This window comes from Phaeoacremonium minimum (genome assembly GCF_000392275.1).
Source record: "Phaeoacremonium minimum UCRPA7 unplaced genomic scaffold PA7_03_scaffold_607, whole genome shotgun sequence".
NCBI lineage: Eukaryota > Fungi > Ascomycota > Sordariomycetes > Togniniales > Togniniaceae > Phaeoacremonium > Phaeoacremonium minimum.
In genome coordinates this window covers 81,646-100,918 of record NW_006921509.1, presented here as the reverse complement: position 1 = coordinate 100,918, position 19,273 = coordinate 81,646, and the positions used below count along the sequence as shown (strand labels likewise).

General features: G+C 51.4%; 3 protein-coding genes across 3 annotated transcripts; 1 reads left to right on the top strand and 2 right to left on the bottom strand.

Moving 5' to 3' along the window:
* Positions 1 to 86: 86 nt before the first annotated feature.
* UCRPA7_8741 (putative short chain oxidoreductase dehydrogenase protein) lies at positions 87 to 1,143 on the bottom strand (the record flags this gene model as incomplete). Its single annotated transcript, XM_007921252.1, has 4 exons — positions 87 to 534; positions 622 to 669; positions 720 to 1,076; positions 1,139 to 1,143. The coding sequence occupies 4 exons, from the start codon at positions 1,141 to 1,143 to the stop codon at positions 87 to 89; spliced, it is 858 nt and encodes a 285-aa protein (XP_007919443.1).
* Positions 1,144 to 4,965: 3,822 nt separating this feature from the next.
* On the top strand, positions 4,966 to 6,030 carry UCRPA7_8740 (putative short chain dehydrogenase reductase family protein; the record flags this gene model as incomplete). Its single annotated transcript, XM_007921251.1, has 3 exons — positions 4,966 to 5,056; positions 5,129 to 5,166; positions 5,260 to 6,030. The coding sequence occupies 3 exons, from the start codon at positions 4,966 to 4,968 to the stop codon at positions 6,028 to 6,030; spliced, it is 900 nt and encodes a 299-aa protein (XP_007919442.1).
* Positions 6,031 to 8,222: 2,192 nt separating this feature from the next.
* Positions 8,223 to 9,347, bottom strand: UCRPA7_8739 (putative swirm domain-containing protein; the record flags this gene model as incomplete). The annotated part of the gene is made up of 1 exon (XM_007921250.1): positions 8,223 to 9,347. The coding sequence occupies one exon, from the start codon at positions 9,345 to 9,347 to the stop codon at positions 8,223 to 8,225; it is 1,125 nt and encodes a 374-aa protein (XP_007919441.1).
* Positions 9,348 to 19,273: the final 9,926 nt, after the last annotated feature.

Here is a 19,273-nt window from a genome sequence, read left to right as displayed (position 1 = left end):
GGGAATCAAAGCGATCAAGTAAAAAATCAAGCAATCTCAATAGCAAGTCGTTAAAGTCGTTACTCATCAACCTCGGCCTCGAAGAACTAAATGGCAGTACTCTCAGCCTCCTCTAGTTCATCAGCCAACTCCAAGTCATGCTTGAGACTGTCGATCTTTCCAGCTATCACCCCCACAGAGTCCTTCCCTATGGCAACACGCAACACTTTGCCTTTCAGTTGGGCGATTTTTTCTGAACCAGACCCAGTGATGACATTGAATAACCGCTCGACACCTTTAACAGGGTCACCAGGTTGTTTCTTATCCCATGAATAGAACTCGAGAACAGCCTTTTCGGCCGCCGAGCCTTCATATCCAGGAGGCAGTCCCTTTGCGTGAGTTCCACGGGCGTCTTTGCCCAGGAGATTTGTTCGGAATGCTCCGAATTCTGGCATCAGCCATGTAATTCCGAATTCAGACGTTTCAGCACTCAGTGATTCTGTTAACCCTTCAAGCGCAAACTTGCTCGCTGCGTACAAGCCATCAGCCGCTCCGCTATATTGTCCCGCAAAGCTGCTTATGTTGACAATGGTACCGGATCTGCGGCTTCTCATGCTGGGCAACACGCCTTGAATTACATACAATGGACCAAAGACGTTAGTTGCGAATTGTTTGGTCACTTCATCATCTCTGAGGATAGTCAGTCTGAGTTCAGCCGGATGGGCATGGTAACTACTTACGAAAATCCTTCCAAGACACCAATAGCTGCATAGGCAGCATTGTTCACAAGAATATCAACATGGCCATATATCTGGATCACAGACTTGACATTGTCGATGATGACTTGCTGTGGAGCAGTGGTATCGAACTCCACGATTTTGGCTCCCTGAGCCTCGAGCTCTTTTACACCTGGCTTATTTCTATCACGAACCGAACCAATGAGGCGATGCCCCTCCTGTAGAACACGTTGTGCAAGGATCTGGCCGAAGCCACTCGAGACACCAGTGATGAACCAAATAGGCGATGTCATAATTACAGTATAGTGCAACTTGTAAATTGAGAAGAATTTGTAAAACTCATCTTGATTCAAAGCAATGCTGAACGGGATTTATCTCAACCTTATATGCTATTAAACTCAATCGTGTTTGTTACACCATACGTCATTGACAACCTGGCTGGTATGGCTGGCATTCAGCTACTTGGACTTAATAAGCATCGCAGGCTTGATATTACACCATTGGCCGGAGCGCACAACTCAGCGGAGGGTCGGCCTCTCGGGGGTGTCGCTGGTGAATCTCGGGGAAATGCTGAAGGATTAGACGCAACAAAGTTAACCCTATCAAATGTAAGTGCGGATCGGCGATTCTCTGGGAAGGATCAGGTCCGCCACACCGTCCCAACGTTTCTCCCATTTCGACTTATTAGTGATCAACGGTCTTATAGGTCACAGTATTGGTAAGTGTGCTAAACACGCGGCCTTGATATTTCCCTTTGCTTTAACAAACCTCACGAGGCTGCGGCATGCAGATAATCCTCCTAAGAGAGAGTGTGAATTGGGTTCTGAGCTCGGATCGCCTAACATTTCCATTTCAAGTCATGTCAAATCGAAGCTTTTCAACTCGCTAGACAAGCCACATTTGCGGACATTCGGCAATATGGCGCACCCCGCAACATACCAGTACTCTCGGAAGTCCATCTAACTCCGCCCCAAACAGGTCTAGTTGGTCCTCCTTCACCTGTGCGGCACTGTCGTCGGCCTCATGGAGATTATTTTGACATGTATCACCGCATCAAACTGCGATTTCCCGCATCCAGACAGTCTGGCCGGAAAGTCCATATAGAGCAGACCAATAACTCATCACCGCCTCAAAAATGACAGAATCAGAATTACAAACGGCTCTTTCTTGTCTGACATGCCGAAGACACAAGAGACGATGCGATAGGTCATATCTTATTCGCGATTTATGCCAAAGGTGAGGTCTTATGCGGTGCTCTAGTTTTCATGGTCTCAAGACCTTTCATGAACTCCGATTTGTTCATTTGCTAGCGAAACATCTCGAAATTACTTTTCCCATGAGTACTTCGTCTTTGCCTAGGATTGACTTCTGACACATGATTTCAGAAAGGAATTGCAGTGTCAATATCTAAAGGGACGAAAACAACGGAAAATAAAAAAAAGGTAGGCTCGATACACGAAGCCCTTTGATCAGTGACTATAATCTTTTCGTCGGAGTTTCAGGTCCCTTCGACGAGTAGTATTACGGTCCAACAAATTCATGCACACGATAGATTCCCTGCCACCTTCTTCATTGCTCCAGGAGTCTTTCAAGCCACTCATCTAGAACTACCTCCGCCAAATATTACGATCCCACAGTATATACTAGATGTAGTTGGAGACCTAGGCAATGTCCGTCAAATTGCAGAGTTGTACTTTGCTCAAGTCCACAACTGGTTCCCTATCGCCCTGAAGTGGCAATTCTATCGACGCCTTCTGAATCCTTTATCTCAACGAAAACTTGAACTGTACCTCCTAGTAGCGTCCATGAAACTTGCCACTTCATGCGCAAACAATTTCGATCTCAAACTTTACAAAATTGTAAAACTCTTCTATTACGAGCTCGAAGTGGAAGGGTTCATGTCAATATCTATTCTCCAAGCGGGAATCATTTCGACTTTGTGAGAATTGGGACATGCCATATATCCCGCTGCATACTTGTCGATCGGATCTTGTGCACGGCACGGTGTTGTATTAGGAATCGACCGAGACCTAAAATGTTCGCCATCTGAGTCTAGCCTGTTTTCAGTAGATGCATTAGAAGAGCGAAGGAGGATGTGGTGGAGCATACTTATCCTTGACAGATTCGTGCATCGTGAACAGGACGCAAGATAAGGATTCTGACTTTTACTAGATTTATAGCCTTGAACGACCCATCACGCGCTCCGGCAACAGAAGACCCTGAAACTGAGACTTACCTGCCAGTTGAAGATGATGATTTCGATAAAGGAGTGCGTATGACAACCATTTATCTTGGCGTATTTCACTAGCATGTATACCAGCATTTGACTCCTGGCAGGGCTATTCGCGTATGCGACATGTCGAGTCTTCTTATGGGCAAGTTCTGCCGGCTGTCTCAGGGCGTTCATCTCCTCAGTCGAACTCTGCAGCATATTCGTCGTAATGCAGATGGTGATCCTCTTTATTATCAGGACGGACAGCCACTCCGGCGTACTATTATTGCTCTTCTGGACCTTAGCAAGTTGGAATTTGACCTGAGAAAGCTTGACCTGTGTGACCTGTCTGCTGCATGCTACAGGTATGTCTCATCATTTCTACGTTCTTACATCACTGATTGAGTCTCTTCTGCTGCTGGACAAGCACGACAAGCACGCGCTGCAAGATCAGAATCGTGGGACATCCGAGAACCAAAGGAAACAAGTGGCTTGAGGTTCGCTCTTCCAGTCAAGGGATACAGTATGGACTTCCTGCAGAAGCTGACCATTCTCTTCGTCACAGTGGAACCAATTGTCCTCTAGATATTTTCTCTGACTGAACGACAACAGGGCCCGGTTCACCGACCTGTTACAACTCACTCCTCGGTGGCAAAGCAGGCCTTGAAGCTCGACGAGAACAAAACCAAGCATCTCGAGACACCCAGGGTCAAAGCCAGCATACCGGATGACGTGACTAGTCGGGAACGTTGGTTATTCCGTCTGATATATGCAGCTGTTGACATTCAGCAGCTTCAGACTTTCATGCAGGGACCTCTTCCCCGCAGATGATCGGGAGACAGAGCTGGAGTTTGCTCAGCGGTCCGGCGCTTGGTATATTTCTCTTAGTTATCTGAAAAATGATAATGATGTCAACAAGGTGGAGGCATGGAGAGTTCTGATACGCCAACTGTTGATTCTCGCAGAGCGAGACGCACCCGAGTTCAGGAGCATCCTGTCCAAGATTGTCCAGGTTCGTAACGCTCTTGCTAAGCGGAACAGCCTAAGAGACTACGTGAGGCAGTTTCTGAAAGGCCGGAACTTGAAGATGTTTCCTATTGTTTAAAGCTCATAGACTAAACTAATGCAAGGCCAAAGCGTGTGCATGTCCAGGTGCTGGCAACGCGATCGGTCAACTAAAGAATTGATTTTTCAAATCATCAAACCCTTTCCAATAGCAGGAATATGAATAGAATCTCTGACTATGCATGTGAGTTGCCTACCAAGAATTTTGACAATCGAATCTTTTGAACGAAGATCGAAGGGTGGTGTAAAAGGGAGGAGATCGGCCCTGGCCCTGGCCATAGCCCAACCCCACCGCCGGAGCTGAATCCCCGGGTCAGACGGACGGCGGGGCACCCTGGGGATGTCCCTCCAACGTTGATCTGACATCATGACTGCTGATGTCTTCCATTCACAGTTAATGTGATGTAATTTGATGTTCGAGCTGCGAGATATTAGTTTCTTGCAGATTGTCATTATAACAGCTACTGTAATGAAGGGAGAAATCAATTGGTCTCCAACGAGATACGGTAGGTTATTTGCATATCTGTCCAGCCGTATCACGACGTGACACCTTCCCAAGGTCATCCATCTAATGGGGATTAACTAGACAAAGTCTACCAATTTACCTCGCTTGAAAACACCCTTTGAAAGGCTCTCCCCTGCATCGTTTTCCGCATCTTTCTTAGGTAGCCAGCCGCTTAGACACTTGGTCACTTCTTACTTGCCTGTTCCTGCCTTTTCTTCCCCGCCACCTTCCATTTTGGCGCACTCATAGACGTCATGCTCTTGTCAGGATCCTCACGCTGGGTTTTGTCTTATAGCACCAACACCACCGCCATCCTCAGGAAATCTCTTCACACACAACAAATAAATCGAGGTAGCATCGCTGTATCTCGACAATTATCCGCCCTCGAAAACCCACCTGCGCCATCTTCTCCCATCACCCGCCTTCAACTACTTCGGTCACAGCTCTCCCAACCCAAATATCGCACCATGGCTACCAAGAGCGTTGCCGCAGCGAGCCATGATGAATTTCATCGCCAAAGCCTCTTCGATTTGAAGGGCCGTGTCGCTCTTGTGACGGGTCAGTCAAATCCTTTGCCACTCGACCATCCTCTGGTTTCGCACCAAAGCTAACAATCCGTTTTGCATGTAGGCGGAGGAACTGGAATCGGCCTCATGGCGACGCAAGCTGTGAGTGGCCCCTTGGCATTTACAAATTGACAACCATTCCTACACCACTTGTATCTTCCCGCCGAATTCAAATGCTGACTTCGCGCCTTGAAGCTTGCCGTCAACGGTGCTAAGGTATACATCACCGGTCGAACCGCCGAGAAGCTCGACAATGTGGTCAAAACTTACGGCCAGGACATTGACGGCGAGATCATCCCGATCACAGCCGACGTCACATCAAAAGAGTCAATCGCCAAGCTGGTCAAGGAGATCGAGTCTCGCGAGAAGTGCCTGTGCGTCTTGATCAACAATGCCGGCATCAGCAGCGCCAGCCTCACCACCGAGTCTGACTCGGCCACTGAGATGAAGCAAAATCTGTTCGATACCGACAAGGCAACGTTTGACGACTGGGTTGACCCCTATAGGACCAACGTCGCCTCCATCTTCTTCACCACTGCCGCTTTTCTCCCTCTCTTGCAAAAGTCTTCCGAGCTTCACAAGGGCTGGTCTGGCACAGTCATAAATATCAGCTCAATCAGCGGCATGGTCAAGTCAGCCCAGCACCACTTTGCATACAACGCCAGCAAAGGCGCCGCCATCCACGTCACGAGATTGCTGGCTGCCGAGATCGCCGCCAACGGGCACAAGATCCGGGTTAACTCCATTGCACCGGGCGTGTTCCCATCTGAGATGACTGCCGGAGAAAGCGACGAGTATCAGAAGAGCCATATCCCCAAGGAGAAGTACGCCGAGAAGGTCCCCGCCGCACGACCAGGACGAGACGAGGATATGGCCCAGGCGGTGCTCTTCTGTGTTGCAAATCAATATTTGAACGGGCAGACCTTTGCTGTCGACGGCGGCTATACATTGGCTGCAGGTCTTTAAAGCACATTCTCTTCGACTTGGCTCATTAGAGGTATCGTGTCTTCATGCTGGGTACGACACTTCACCGTGGTTGAGTTGCTGGCAGGCACGATGGCTATCGAGGCCTTCAATGGTCTGAAAAATTCGCTATATGACCCGAAATTATCACTTGTCAGCAACTCAGAGAAACTGTGTATTTGTACCAGGCTTGGAGTTCTAAAGATCATTGAAGCTGAGAAACGGCTGAGTTTGCCGGGGCGTCGAGGATCAACATGGGCAGGCATCCACCCAGCCAAAAAAGCAGTCAACACAAATGATGTACTTAAAAAGGATGATTATGGGCAAAAGAATGCGATCATATTATTTTAATCAAATTTATAAGGATTTGTCATGTTATTAGTTGTAGCCGGTAAGGAGTTACAATTTCTGTGTTGGAAGCTGCCGATGCGATGCAGTGATTGACTGTTGTGCGGCGCTTCACTCCCGCAATGATTACACAAGTAACGTCGGTTTGGATCGCACTCAATTCCAATTGACAAAATGTTCATCTCAACCCTATTTGACGGCTCTTCACATGCTCAAAAATACCAAGCGATCAAATTCGAGAGATCGACCGACCGACCGAACAGGGGACGCTCGGGGCACCTCCCTCAACCCCAGATTGTGGCTTGCCTTTGCCCCGCTGCAGCTGGGTGCGTCCGACGGTGTGGTACGGTACGGTACGGTACTTTCAGGCTGGTACGTAAGGCAAGCTAGGCAAGGCAACCTTGAGCGCCCCTTACCCACGACCGAGCGAGAAAAAAAAAAAGCTTAACCCGCCGGGCGCGGGCGCTGCACCAGAAGTGGTTTAAGGCGGGCAGCTGGCAGGCGGGCCGTCGAGTCGATCCACGCACGCTAAAGCAGGCACCGCCAGGGATCCATGATCATGACGACGGCGGCTGCTGCTGGTGCTGGTGCTGCAATTGGGATCGATGATCGATTCATCTCCCGATTGACGAGCCCGACAGGGTTGCTTGTTGCTGCTGCTTACCAATTGCTGCGGAGCGCTGAAATCCACAAGAGCTTTTTCAACCGAGTCAAGATCTGGTCTGTTGCAGTACTCTTCACATCACATAAGAATCTAAGAGGGAACGCATTAATTTGTGTAATTGACAATAATCATTTGTGTAAATTCGTTCATCTGCGGGCAGTCATGCCGTACTAAGCTGCCTAAAGAATCCACCGCCACTGGTCGCGCAGCAGCTGCAAGCAGCCTGCCCGCCTTGCCTTTGAGAATTGGCCTGTGGAGTTCTCCGCAGATGTAACGGAGACATGAAGTGAAGTATCCTATAGATCAGAGACGTCCCTTGACGGGGAAGGTCAACTAGATCAGACAACCAACCATCCTCCCATTGGGTGCAAAAAGTCCAGCGACAAATGAAACTTAGCGCAATACTGTCGGGGCTGTAGAAACCTTTGTTCCTTGACCTCCTCCACAAAGGGGAGGTAATGTATCGATGGGGTATGATAAATCAGTAAATAGAAAAAAAACAGGTCCATTCTCTCTGCCCTCAGTCATGAGGAGCATAATGAACGCCGCCGTTACATGCAGAGAAACATGTCCTTGCCACCGCCCTCTCGAGACGGGACGCATTCTGTCCAGAATCGCCAGCCTTGGCCGGAAACAATGGTACGACATCATCTAGGAAACGCAAAACCAAAAACCAACAAGCCTGAGGCCGTCCTAAACCAACCGTGGTAATAATGCAGGGGGGAGAGAATAAGTGCTGTGGAGTGGAGTGACGGGGAACATGTGAGATGGTCTGGGTGTTGCACTCCGGGTATCATTTAGTTGTGAAAGTCCCTAATGCTGTGTTTATCGAAGCAAAACTGTCCGTGATGTGATGCCGCGCGAGAAACAAGATCCGATAGAAAAAACACGAAGAAGCCGATGGGGCGAATCGCTGTCCCAAACCAGAAGTGGAAGGGAGCCCAATCGTTGAGAGGCCAATCTGATGGCTATAATCATCAATCCAGTCCAAGAGGAAAATCCGAAAGCCTAACAGATCCATGCTGAGCGTGAGAGGGAAGAGAGAAATTCGTAAGGATCGCAATCCCGTTCAATGCGTGATGTCATGAGTAGAGTTGTGGGATGGAGTTACCTGACCGTAAGCCAGAGGTGGCGATGAGCCATGCCGGATGGCCATCGCAAGTGGCAGGACAGAGGCAATGCCTCACGCAAAGCGCCGCATCCACTCCTTGTTCAACCAGCCGACCTTGTCATACGCTGTCCAAAGCTTCGACGCTTTGTTGACGTCAATCTTGCAAGCCTGCTGTGCATCTGTCTTGCGGAACTCTTTTCCGATGCGGTAGCATTCTAGGCGTCGAACAAAGATCCGTCGCTTGCTTGTCAGATAGGTGGCGCAGTCAAGCCGAAGCCCGGCGGCAAGAAGTATCTCGTCAGGGTGAAGTAAGTGTGCACAAGGATCCTTGCTAAGATCCAGCGCATTACCCTTCCAGTCGACCTTCAGGCTATTCGGCTTGTTAGGCAAAGAGCTGAGAGGCGGGCAGTAGTCAGGCAGAGAATTGTAGTCCTTGTCCTCGCGATTCGGTGCAACGGGGCGGTTGCGAGGCTCAGGGGTCGCGCTGACTCTCCGGGAAGGCTTGCTCGGCTGTGGGTTCACCCGGATTGGCCGTGGTGGCTTGGCTGTCTTGACGTGCGGGCTCTTGGTGCTAGATACGATTCTCTCTGGCTTGCTGATTCTCGAATTGGCCACTCGAATAACCTGTGGTTTTGCTGGCAGAATTGGATGCAACTTCGCCTTGGCGCTGGCCTTGCGATCGGCCAGCAGAAGTTCGCGCTCTCTTCTTAGCCATCCGCGAGGGTTCTCCAGATACTTCTTCATGACCTCAGACTTAAAGTACAGAGCCAGGACATAATCCTCTCGTTTCGGTGGTGCGTGTTCTAAAAAGAGAGCGGCAGGCCGTGCAGCAACGTGCTCGTCCACCACCCGCCGTGCCTCGATCGGATTGTCCTCCTCCGCGAAGAGTGGCGGCTGCGGCGGGCTTGACACCGAGTCGCTGCTAGGGTACAAAATAGGATCCTTAATGGCGACATGAATTGTCGGCGACGGGTCAATGGTGTTGCTGGGCTTGGTGAAAGGAGATACGGGAGGGGAGAGGGGAGCACGAGGAAAAGATCTCTGCTCATTGACTGAAATTGACCCTCGGACTGGCGTTGACGGTCCCTGTCCTTGGTGGAAGTTGTCAAACGGAGCAGGCTCTGGCGGCGACATCAGATTGCTAATATCAAGCGGCTTCTTAGACTCCAAGGCCATCGTTGCTGGAGGGGCGCCCATCACTCTGGACTCGGTCGTTGGCGTCGCAAGATATGAAGACGCAGAGGATTCGGGTCGCAAGAAGGAATGGAGCGCAGGACCGTTGTCAAACGCAGTTTGTTGTTGAATGGCGCTAGGTTGTGCCGGTTTGTCAGCCATGGCGGAGGTTGACGTTTATAACTATTTGGCGGTGCGCGCGCAAGGTGGCGAGGTGCAGGCAGCAGTGCCAATTGACGACGACGGCGGCGCCTTCACAGAAGTTGCGGAAACTCGAAGAAACCGCGATCGCGACGAGGAAAGGATGGATTTTCCGGAGTTAAATTGCCGTGATTGCTGGGTGGCACAAGTAGAAGTTGGGAAGAAACGAGGAATTGATCGTTTCAGGGCAAGATATAAGTGAGGTGCGGTGGTGGTTTGTCAGGAAGGGGGGGAGGAGGGTGGGCGGTACTGCACAGTTGGTAACAGTAGGCAAGGTACAGTACAACAAGCCTGGCGGTCGATTGGGCGCCAGTGGAGAATCAATTGACCCTTCCTATTGACTGCAAGGCTGCTATGACTCCTCTCCTGCTCTGAGCAATAGAATAGGCAGCTGGATCTCGGACTTTACTGTTGTCCTCCTGATTGCCACCAATTGTCGAATGACTGCGACTTTGAATTTGTTGCGCGCGGGCGTCGCTGGGGGGAGAGGAGCGAGTCCGGTTAAGTAATGTAGGGTAGATAAAAGGGCCCCGCGAGGTGAGGCGTGGGGATAGCGCCAGAATAAATAAATGGCCAGAGAAGGCAGTGGAAGGAGTGGCGAAACCGAAGAGGCCGCGCAATTGTGTTGTTACTTTAAATCCGACAAATGACGGAATTGTCAGCAACAGCAGCGGTGCAAGTTTGCTTTCTCTCGGTCGCGCAGCTGAAGAGGGAAAAGGAAAGAAAGAGAAGGCAGCGAAACGGAGGGAGAGTAAGAGAAGAGGGAAGAGGGCGGCAGAGAGGAGGAGGAAATAAGAAGAGAGAGAGGGAGGCAGCGTCTAGAAGAAGGCAGGCACAGGCGGAAATCGGGCGCCTGGAGAAAAGAAGGTACAGTACAGAACAGTACAATGTACCTGCCTCTCTTCTCAAGAGTGTATATGGGAAAGTAAGAAAGAGCGATGGAGGGAAACGAGAAGAAGGGGAAGGAGGGAGACAAAGTGAAGAGACAGAGAGGAAGGCACCTGCCCACCAACCTAGCCTACCTACCCTCCTACCCGCCGCCTCATAATGGTGGTGGTGGTGGTGAATGAAATGTATGGGGCACTGTACTGTATGTAATACTGGATGAATTGAATCAATGATTGAATCACTGAATGAATGAATGATCGAATGGAGGGAGTGGGCATTGTGTGGCCAGGTAGGACCCTTCCTTCCTTCTTCCCAATAATAACAATTACAATAATGCCATTCACCACCCACACCCCCCCAAAACCTACCACCCAGGCAGGTCTTACTTACGCATCAAATAGGCATGATTAGTAGGTAGGTAGGTACGGTAAGGCGCGTTAGTCGGACACCTACCTACTGAAGTGACAGACGGGACAATCAACTGGCACTAGGTACTGAGTGCTGGAGAGTGCCCCCGTGATCATAACTGGAGGTGGTAGGGTAGGCACTTCGAGGTCGTGTGAGAGGATGTGTGTGCGTGTGTCGTGGATGCACTTGCACAGTTGCACACACACGTACTGACTTGGAAGTACCGACTAACACGAGGAATCAAGAAAAGACACGACACACACGATACACGCCGCGCGCCCTCCACTAGGCAGGGTAGCGAGGATACCTGGAGGAGCCCGTAGGACTTGGCTTTGGGGGTGCACAGTCGCCTCCAGTGCTGTTAAGTCCGGGACGTGTATCGTGTGTCGCAATGGACAGACGAGTGAAAGACGGCTGAGGTGTTTCTAAGTCCGCTCATGTCTGTGTTGTGTCTTTGGGTGTGGGGTGTGGCCAGGAGGGCAGCGAGAAGTGAGAGGGGGGATAGTTAGCGAGAAACTGGGCACTTACACGGGTGGGGTGGGCTATTGGAGTGAGGGGAGCGAGGGAGTCATTCAGGTCGTTCTTAGTCGCATCCCAAGGCTGCGCCACCCCTGCTCCTGCGCTGGTCACTTTGGGTCAGTTGGCCAACTCCCAGTCATCCGCTCCCAACCTTGACCCAAACCCAATCCACCACCCCGGTCCATCAGGCATAAAACACCCTCCGTACCCAAAGGTATCCGCAGGTACCCTCAATCGCCGAAGCGATCACTGCAACCTGCTAATTAGCCAGCGCTTCCAAGGTCCAAGTAGCCTGTAAATGGAGGTCGTCGTTGCTGAGGTGGCACTGGAAGCATCATGTACGCATGGTATCTGGATGTATCCCCGCTCCCAAGGTACCGACCGTACCCCGCGCCAATGGGTACTTGATCCCGCCGAGGCGATACTTCCATTGCGTATCTGTTGTGTCTGAATGTTTGCGCCGCACTCACTATCGACGGCTTGAGGCACCTAAATTAGCAGCGCCCCAGTGTATCGCTGCTTCGACCTCGCCCACAAAAGGCTAAGGAGACAACGTGACTCATCCAGACCGTTCATTACAGTAGTGGATTGTGCATCTTGGTGTGCCTGGCCCTAGTTCCCATGTGCACGTTTGTTTGCGAAACGGTCACTGTCCCTACCTCACTTGAAGAATTGACTCGGATGAATCCACGGCGTGTTAGTCACAGACTCATAGCCAAAGATTGACTTCAAGGCTGGCTCATTGAGGCCAATTGGCGAGGCTACCTGCCTGAGTTGTATGACGGAAGTCCGAGCACGGCCAAGGTGTAGTAGAGATTTGACTGGCATTCGAGGTCGACGAGACAGGCCGCTTACCGGAGCCAGGAAAGCAAGCAGGCCACACTTGATTGTGCACGCGATTGTCTATCCTCTCGATAGCCACCTGGCTTTGCCCCTATGGGTCAATCCATTATTGATGAATACCAATGGCCCTGCTCCGCGCCCGAATGTGCACTTCTGTCTGTCTGTGGAGAAAAGACCCGGCCACTTGTCAGGCAGACTGCGGAGCCCCCATGAACCCCATGAGAGTACCGGCAGAGGGCGGTATATCGTAGCGTGAGGCCAGGCTGTCGAAGGCGGACAGCAATGGAAACATTGTTTGGCGTCCAATTGCAATTGTCTTGGGATTAGATAGGCAGACTGCAATGGGAGACACAAAGACGGGGCAGGCGATCTCTCGTCAAGAAATGTGGAAGCCAGATGCCAACGCGCCACTCCCGTAAGTCTATTTCCGACGGGGTTGTTTGGGGAGCTAGTTCAGTCAAGATGGGCATGACCAGTATCGCATTGACCGCCATGCGAGTGAAAATGCCAGAGAAAGGGCTTTCCTTGTTGGCTGAGAATGGGCAACTGTGGGAGGACAGGACCGGGAAGTCGACCAACACCTGAGCAGCTGGTGGCCGAAGGAAGCCGACAATAAGCTTCGTGTGTAGTTTCTGGCGGACAATGGTGCCAATTGGAGGAGCTGATACGACCAAAGGAGACCTGTATCTACAATAAAGTGTGCAATTAAACACTTCGGATACGGGGCGCGAGCAATTCCAAGGTAGAGCAAATGGACAGCTTCACATCCGACTTGCCGCTTCAGCCCCGACCCCGGAATAGTTGCGCTACCTGCTGGCAGGCAGGTACATAGGACGGTAGATACCTAGATAGATTGGAGCATACGGCGTCCTCCCCTGCTCAAGGCTCCAGTCAGAACGAGGCCAAAATCAAGAGAAGCGAAAGGCGATCGAGAGACAAGGTAGGCAAGGCACATGTTCAAGGAAGGTATCTGGGGATGTGTAGGTAGCCAATTGACATCAATTGTGTGCTACAGAGGCCCATCTGCATCAATTGACATCAATTGGCGTCTCATCTTATCTCAAAGAATGAGGACCATTGGAAGAGTTGACTTGCTGGAGAAAAGTCGGGCAAAGAGGGGCAACAAAGAGACGGCTGGTGAATGAATGAGGAGGACAAAGACATGGGGATGTGGACAACTCACCAAGGCGCGCCCCGCGCGGCGTCGCGAAAACAGTAGAGCTTACCTAGCTAGCCTAGGTGCAACAGCAAGGCCAGCGGCCAAACTGCATCGCCACCTGGCGCCGCACTGGTGGCTGGCACAAGGAGAAGGGAAATTGATCGCGCAAGCTCAGAGAAGCATGGAATTTGAAACCAAGGAAAGCCTGCCTATACTAGTTGTTAGTACAGAGGAGTAAGGCTCATCATACGTGCCTGGGTACAGTGCAGGACTCACTGGGTGAGGCAGAGGCGGAATTGGCGAATCAAGACGGCCCTGGTGCAACAGAATGCATTGGATTGGAAAGGCTCCCGGTCCATGTACTGCGTACGTAGGAAACTTGGATGGAGCCCAGCGGGCCAGCAGCAGCCCCCAGACGTCGCGAATTGAGGAGCTAAGGTTCGTCGTCGTCGTTGTCGTCGCACCTGGGCAGGTGTGACTCATACCTTCCTCCAATGGAAGGTTTCCAAAAATGCGCGGATCTGGGATACTGGGGATGATACCTCCAGACCTCTGGACAACCGCGAATAAGACAAGAGAGATAAAATGGGCACGCCTCGCATTGGATCAGTAGGAGGGTGGCTGTATGTGTACACAGGTGTTCAGGTAACCACAAGTCCAGAATGGAGCCGGAGAGAGTCGATGGACTGTCGAACACCAGGTAGTCCAAGATGCGCAGGACATACAATAGTAGGTTGAAAGAAGAGGGGAGCGGATGGACCCGTTTGTTGATGGATGGATGTGCGACACGACACACGACACACGACACGCCCGCCCGCCAACAAAGAAACCCGTGCCTTCGTTTCTTCTGGACCTGTCATTTCAACGGCAGTCGCATGAAATGAAACACTTGGGAGGCCCCTTCCAGTTTAGCCAGATCGTCGCTTTTATCGATAAGAGTGTCCGTGTCCTTCCAGGGTTTCTTCCAACCTAGAAGGTTCCTTCCCTTCCTGGTACCTCGAAGCAGAGACGATGTACCGGTACGGATCTCTCCTGCTTGCAGCACTGTAAGGTACCTGCCGGGCTGCCCTGGGGATGCGCATTCAGTGGAGTTCCAGGTTCTTTGATCACAAATCCAACCTGGCGGATTTCTACCGATCTCTCCTTTGTTCTTACCTCCATCATACCTACCTAGGTAGTATATTTGCCTTACCTACATGTACCTAGGGCACTAATTCCAGCCGGTCTAATGATAAACCCCATCCCGCCTCGCTCTCGTCCACTTCGTACTCATTGTAGACTGCTCAGGTCAGCACCGTCAGCCTCAGAGGATGATGATGCGAACAAGAAACGGCATCTGCGGCATCTCTTTCTACCGTCCATCCGCCGCCCAAGGGACGCCCGTCTTTATCTCCGTCTTCCATCCATCCAAATCTCACTGTCCACCTACTCAAGGTCGGTAATCAATCATCCAGTCCTTCCGAGGCGATATGACGACGCTCGCCAGAAGGCGGATTTAGGACGACTCTTGCCCCGACGATAGTCCAAGACTCAATTCGACTCAGTTCCCCCTGCGGATCCCTAGACACAGGTAGACCGACCCATCCGGCTCGACATTGCATCGGTCTCCCTCCTCAGCCATCGTCAATGGCTCCTCTGCCAAGCTCTTCAGGCGGAGTCGAGACTGCCTACACTGTACACTACAACCAGGAAGCAACTCTCAACTCCAGCCCTCTGAACTAGAGGCACGATGCATTGCAACTGCAGGCACTAGCGGAAGAGCTAGGCTGCCTTTTCGAGAGACTCTAGACATAGTCCTAGAATTAGCCAGGCAGGACGGCGAGTGCTTTCGTTCGTGGTAGATTTCACTTATACACATGGGGCAGGACCTGAGGCGATGCTCTTTGTGTGTGTATTTGTGTGCATGTATGCACTCCATTCCAATTGATAGGTAAACGGCGCGGCAACTATCAGCCAGCCCTCGCAACCTGCAATGAGGCCTTCCAGCTACGACCAAGAAGTAAGCCTACGACTCTACAGTTGCATCATCTCACATCCTCAACAAGGGCCTTCCTCTGCCCTTCACCGCCAATCGCTCTCTACATTTAGCCAAAGTCTGCTTGCCTTGTCGTGAAATTAGACTGCCTTTGCTAGACGATCAAATGGACCCCGCTATGAATCGCAAATGTCTTTGCCCTTGAGGAGGGGTTTCGCCATCGGAGGCTCTTCCGCAGCTTAAATCTACCAATGGCTCGTGTGTTAGTGGGAACATGCCGAATGGTCCTGCTCCACCAACTTCGTCGGTAATGGTAATTCAAATCTCTAGGCTAACAGGGGATTTGGGCTTCTTTTCTGCCCCATTGAGTCTGTTGTACAAAGAGATACACCGTCTTTTCCTCTCCTCATGGTCCTTGCTAGGCGTTTCCGTCTATTTTAGCTTCACTGGATCAAGTGCGCAGAACGAGGACAGACAAAGCACCTGATTGACCAATTCCGAGAAGCTGCCCTGAGCTATCCTCGCCTAGACAGTTCAGTACGGCTCCTTTGTCGTAATCCATTGGGGCATCAATTCGGACCCGCGAAAGCGACGCAGGGATCAGCCGCAGGCAGTGAGTCTGACGGCCAGGCGCCGTCCGCCCAAAGTCAATTCAGCCAGCTCAGCCCTTGGAAAACCTCAAATCATGACAAGCACAAAGGCATTTATTCTCATCATCAACGACGAATGCGCAATTGGGGCTAGAGTTCACACACCACGCTAGAATGTTGGCTTATCCAGCACCCAATGGTCACGCAAGGAGCGCTAGAGTTGGCGGGAGTGGGTGGATGATGGGTGGGTGGGCATGAGATGGGAGGAAGCGTCCCGCCGCACCCCCTTTCCACTCCACCAACACAGCACCACCCACCCTTACATGCGATAATTGTACTGTAGTAGGCATCTCACATACTCTAAGCAAGTGCACATCTACCTGGTAGTCTCGATACTGGTGAGAATAAGGTCGGGTGAGGATATCAGACTGTCTACACTGTGCCAACATCCATGCACATGACACCTCTGGTGGCAGCAGTGGACGGCGTAAGCTCGGAGACAACGGAGAGTATGTATACACAGCACACACTGGAAGTGGATGGGATGGGGGCTCGCCTACAAGTGTCTCTCATGCCCACCTCACTTGATGTTTGCTGTTGTAACACTTCCGCCAACGGCGATGCCTCGTGAACCATCACCGCCCTAGCGTGGCACGCACATCGTCGTGGGGGGCGTCCTTCTCCCATGTGCAGGTGGACCTCGAACGGCGCAGATGACGTTCTCAGCAAGCATCATGCCTCACGCTCTCGTGATGCCTGTGCTGAGACAAGATGGGGATGAGGATAAAGATAAGATGGCTATTGGGGGTGTCCAGGTGGTCGTGCTCTGTTATCGTCCCCCATAAGCTTCCCTGTCTCTCTCACATGCTCAGGATGCAATGCGATGTCTCTTCTGGCAAGCAAGTTTCTCAAATGTCTATCCTCTTTCTACTGCTAACGGCTCGACGATAAATGAACCACCTCTACCCGTGTCTATCCATCCATCCATGTCTGTATGTCTGCATGTACATATCTGTATCTGTATCTGTGATGCATAACACACTGCCTTGCGCCCTACGCAGATACCCACCAGCTCAATGCCCGAAGCGGGCCATGATGGGGTCCTGATGGACCCGGCCGATGGTGTCTTGAGTTACCCCTCCTTCATGATGCCCAAGTTGTGTGCACCTTTGTGGGATACGGATGGTCGTCCTGGTGTCAATGAGTTTCTACGAGCGTCGGGCGTGGTGTCGTCTCGTCTCGTATGAGCGGGCTGGCTTATCTGCCCGTTATCACCCCTCCTTCGAGGTGGGCTACCTCTCTGAAAAGATGGATACATTACCCCTCCATCAAGACCGGACAATCAATTGAAGGAGGGGTTACCTTATCCCAACAGTAGGTATGGGTATCACTCCCAACACGATAATGGAAGCGCCGTCTCGACCAATGTAGCCCAGGGCAGCCAAATCAAGATTGATACCTCCACATGCCAGCGCTAAGGAACTGTCGACAATTGGACCATTGAACACTCTTCCGCACGGGTCACCAGAGCAGGCGGTACAGACTCTAATGTTAAGCAAGCAGGGAGAAAGTTATGCAAGGAGGTTGTGCTGGCAGACTTAGCAGTAGGAGGCCCTTGTATGAGAAGCTTCAATACCTGGTTTGAGAGATCACAAAAAGTCCGAGAGCGGGCGGCTCTCTCGCTTCAACGATTTAGCAGGGACGGACGATCCATTTCGGCCATGGCTGGATGGTGGCTTGCGCATCCATGCAGGGCATCTGGTATCTGGCATCTGGATTACCTATCTACAGTAGGTTGATTAGTCGTACGCGCATCTTGCGTGGCGTCGCTCTCCTGTTCTCTTCCCGCTCTGGCTGCTCGCCTAAACTATCCCTCCTCGGGCAGCACACATGTCCAGCTGGCTGCCAAATTTGGAACCGATCCCAAGGGGGGCCGCATCCTCCCGAGGCGTCGCATCACTTCACGGGAACCCGCATCCATGCTGCGCATCCTTTGCGCTCGTTGTCGTAGGTCCTTGTTTCTCCTGTTCTCTGCGCATTCTCAAAATCTGCTGTAGAACAGCAGCCCTCCACGCGGCCTATTGACCAGCCAGTAGCGAATAACTGGGCTCAATCAAAGGGGTCAGGATCGCAGCCAATGCTATAATGAGGTTGGGATGCAGAACAAATGTCCTCCCTCGAATGAATACCCCGTAAAGCCTTGTAGTTGAACGGCAATCCTATGTTGAGTATATTTAGAACCACGCGGCTTCCTTCATATGAATAGTCCACAGGCCAAGCGCTCCACGTTGAGCTCAGTCATGCTGAGAAGTATAATGGTCTTGCCCCGGGGTCCAAGAACTAGCCAGATCTCAAATATACCTGAACTTCTGGAGAGTCATATGCAGATGCATGTTGATCCAACACGGAGCTCGTCAAAAGTGTCGATTTCATGATTTGACCTGCTCGATGTATTGCTCAAGTGTGATGCCAAAGACATGATCGCGGCGATAGATAGAAGCTTTGAACCTGACCATAGGTATTAAGCATCATGTGAAATCGTACACCATTAAGCTGTTACCACCAGCCTCGGATTCTTTAAGAACGATGACCATCTCGTCATCGAACCCCACCCAATTTCGTCGTTCTTCCCAATCATTTACACGAGGCACCGCACCGAGTGTAGTTTCAGCTCCTGAAGCTGCCCCAGGAGCTTCAGGTTTGATCTCGACACTCCGGCTCTGAACAGCCGAAGATCGCCCTTCCAGCTCCCAGACCCGCATCTCTTCGCCCTTGGTACTGACACTGACCGCCCTGCCCCTTGATGTGATCTCAGCATCACTTATGCCAGATGTATGCCCCCAAAGCCTGATGCCCGGCGAAAGCGAGAGAGAGGAGGCATTAGAAGTGCACATGTGTAGTATCAAGGTATTGTCCGGTAGGGTGGCAAGCACATATGGATGTGTATAACACAAAGATGTAGGTCCTGCATCGTGTTGGAAGTCAGGACCCGCGCTTGATGACCCGGTGACTTCCGCATCTATCATCTGCGACCGAAACGGTGTTCGGGGAGGCGTAATCGGTACTTGAGAGGATGGTCCGGTGCTCACGGGTAAAGTGTAAGCGAGCCTAGTTGCCATGATCTCAGGGGCCGCTGCGGACCCGGCAGCAGGAGGTCGGATATGCAAGTCCTGTATACCTATGGAATAACCCTGGCGAGTTTCGAACGTGTATGCAATAGATGCTATCGTCGTGTTTGCCGTTCTTCTAATCGACAAAGCCAACGGAGGTTTAGAGGTATGCGATTTGAGAGATGTAAGAAGATAGGGACTCGCAAGGGCTGAAGATGCACTTTCCTTTTCAGATTTTGTACTGCTCAAAGGTAAAT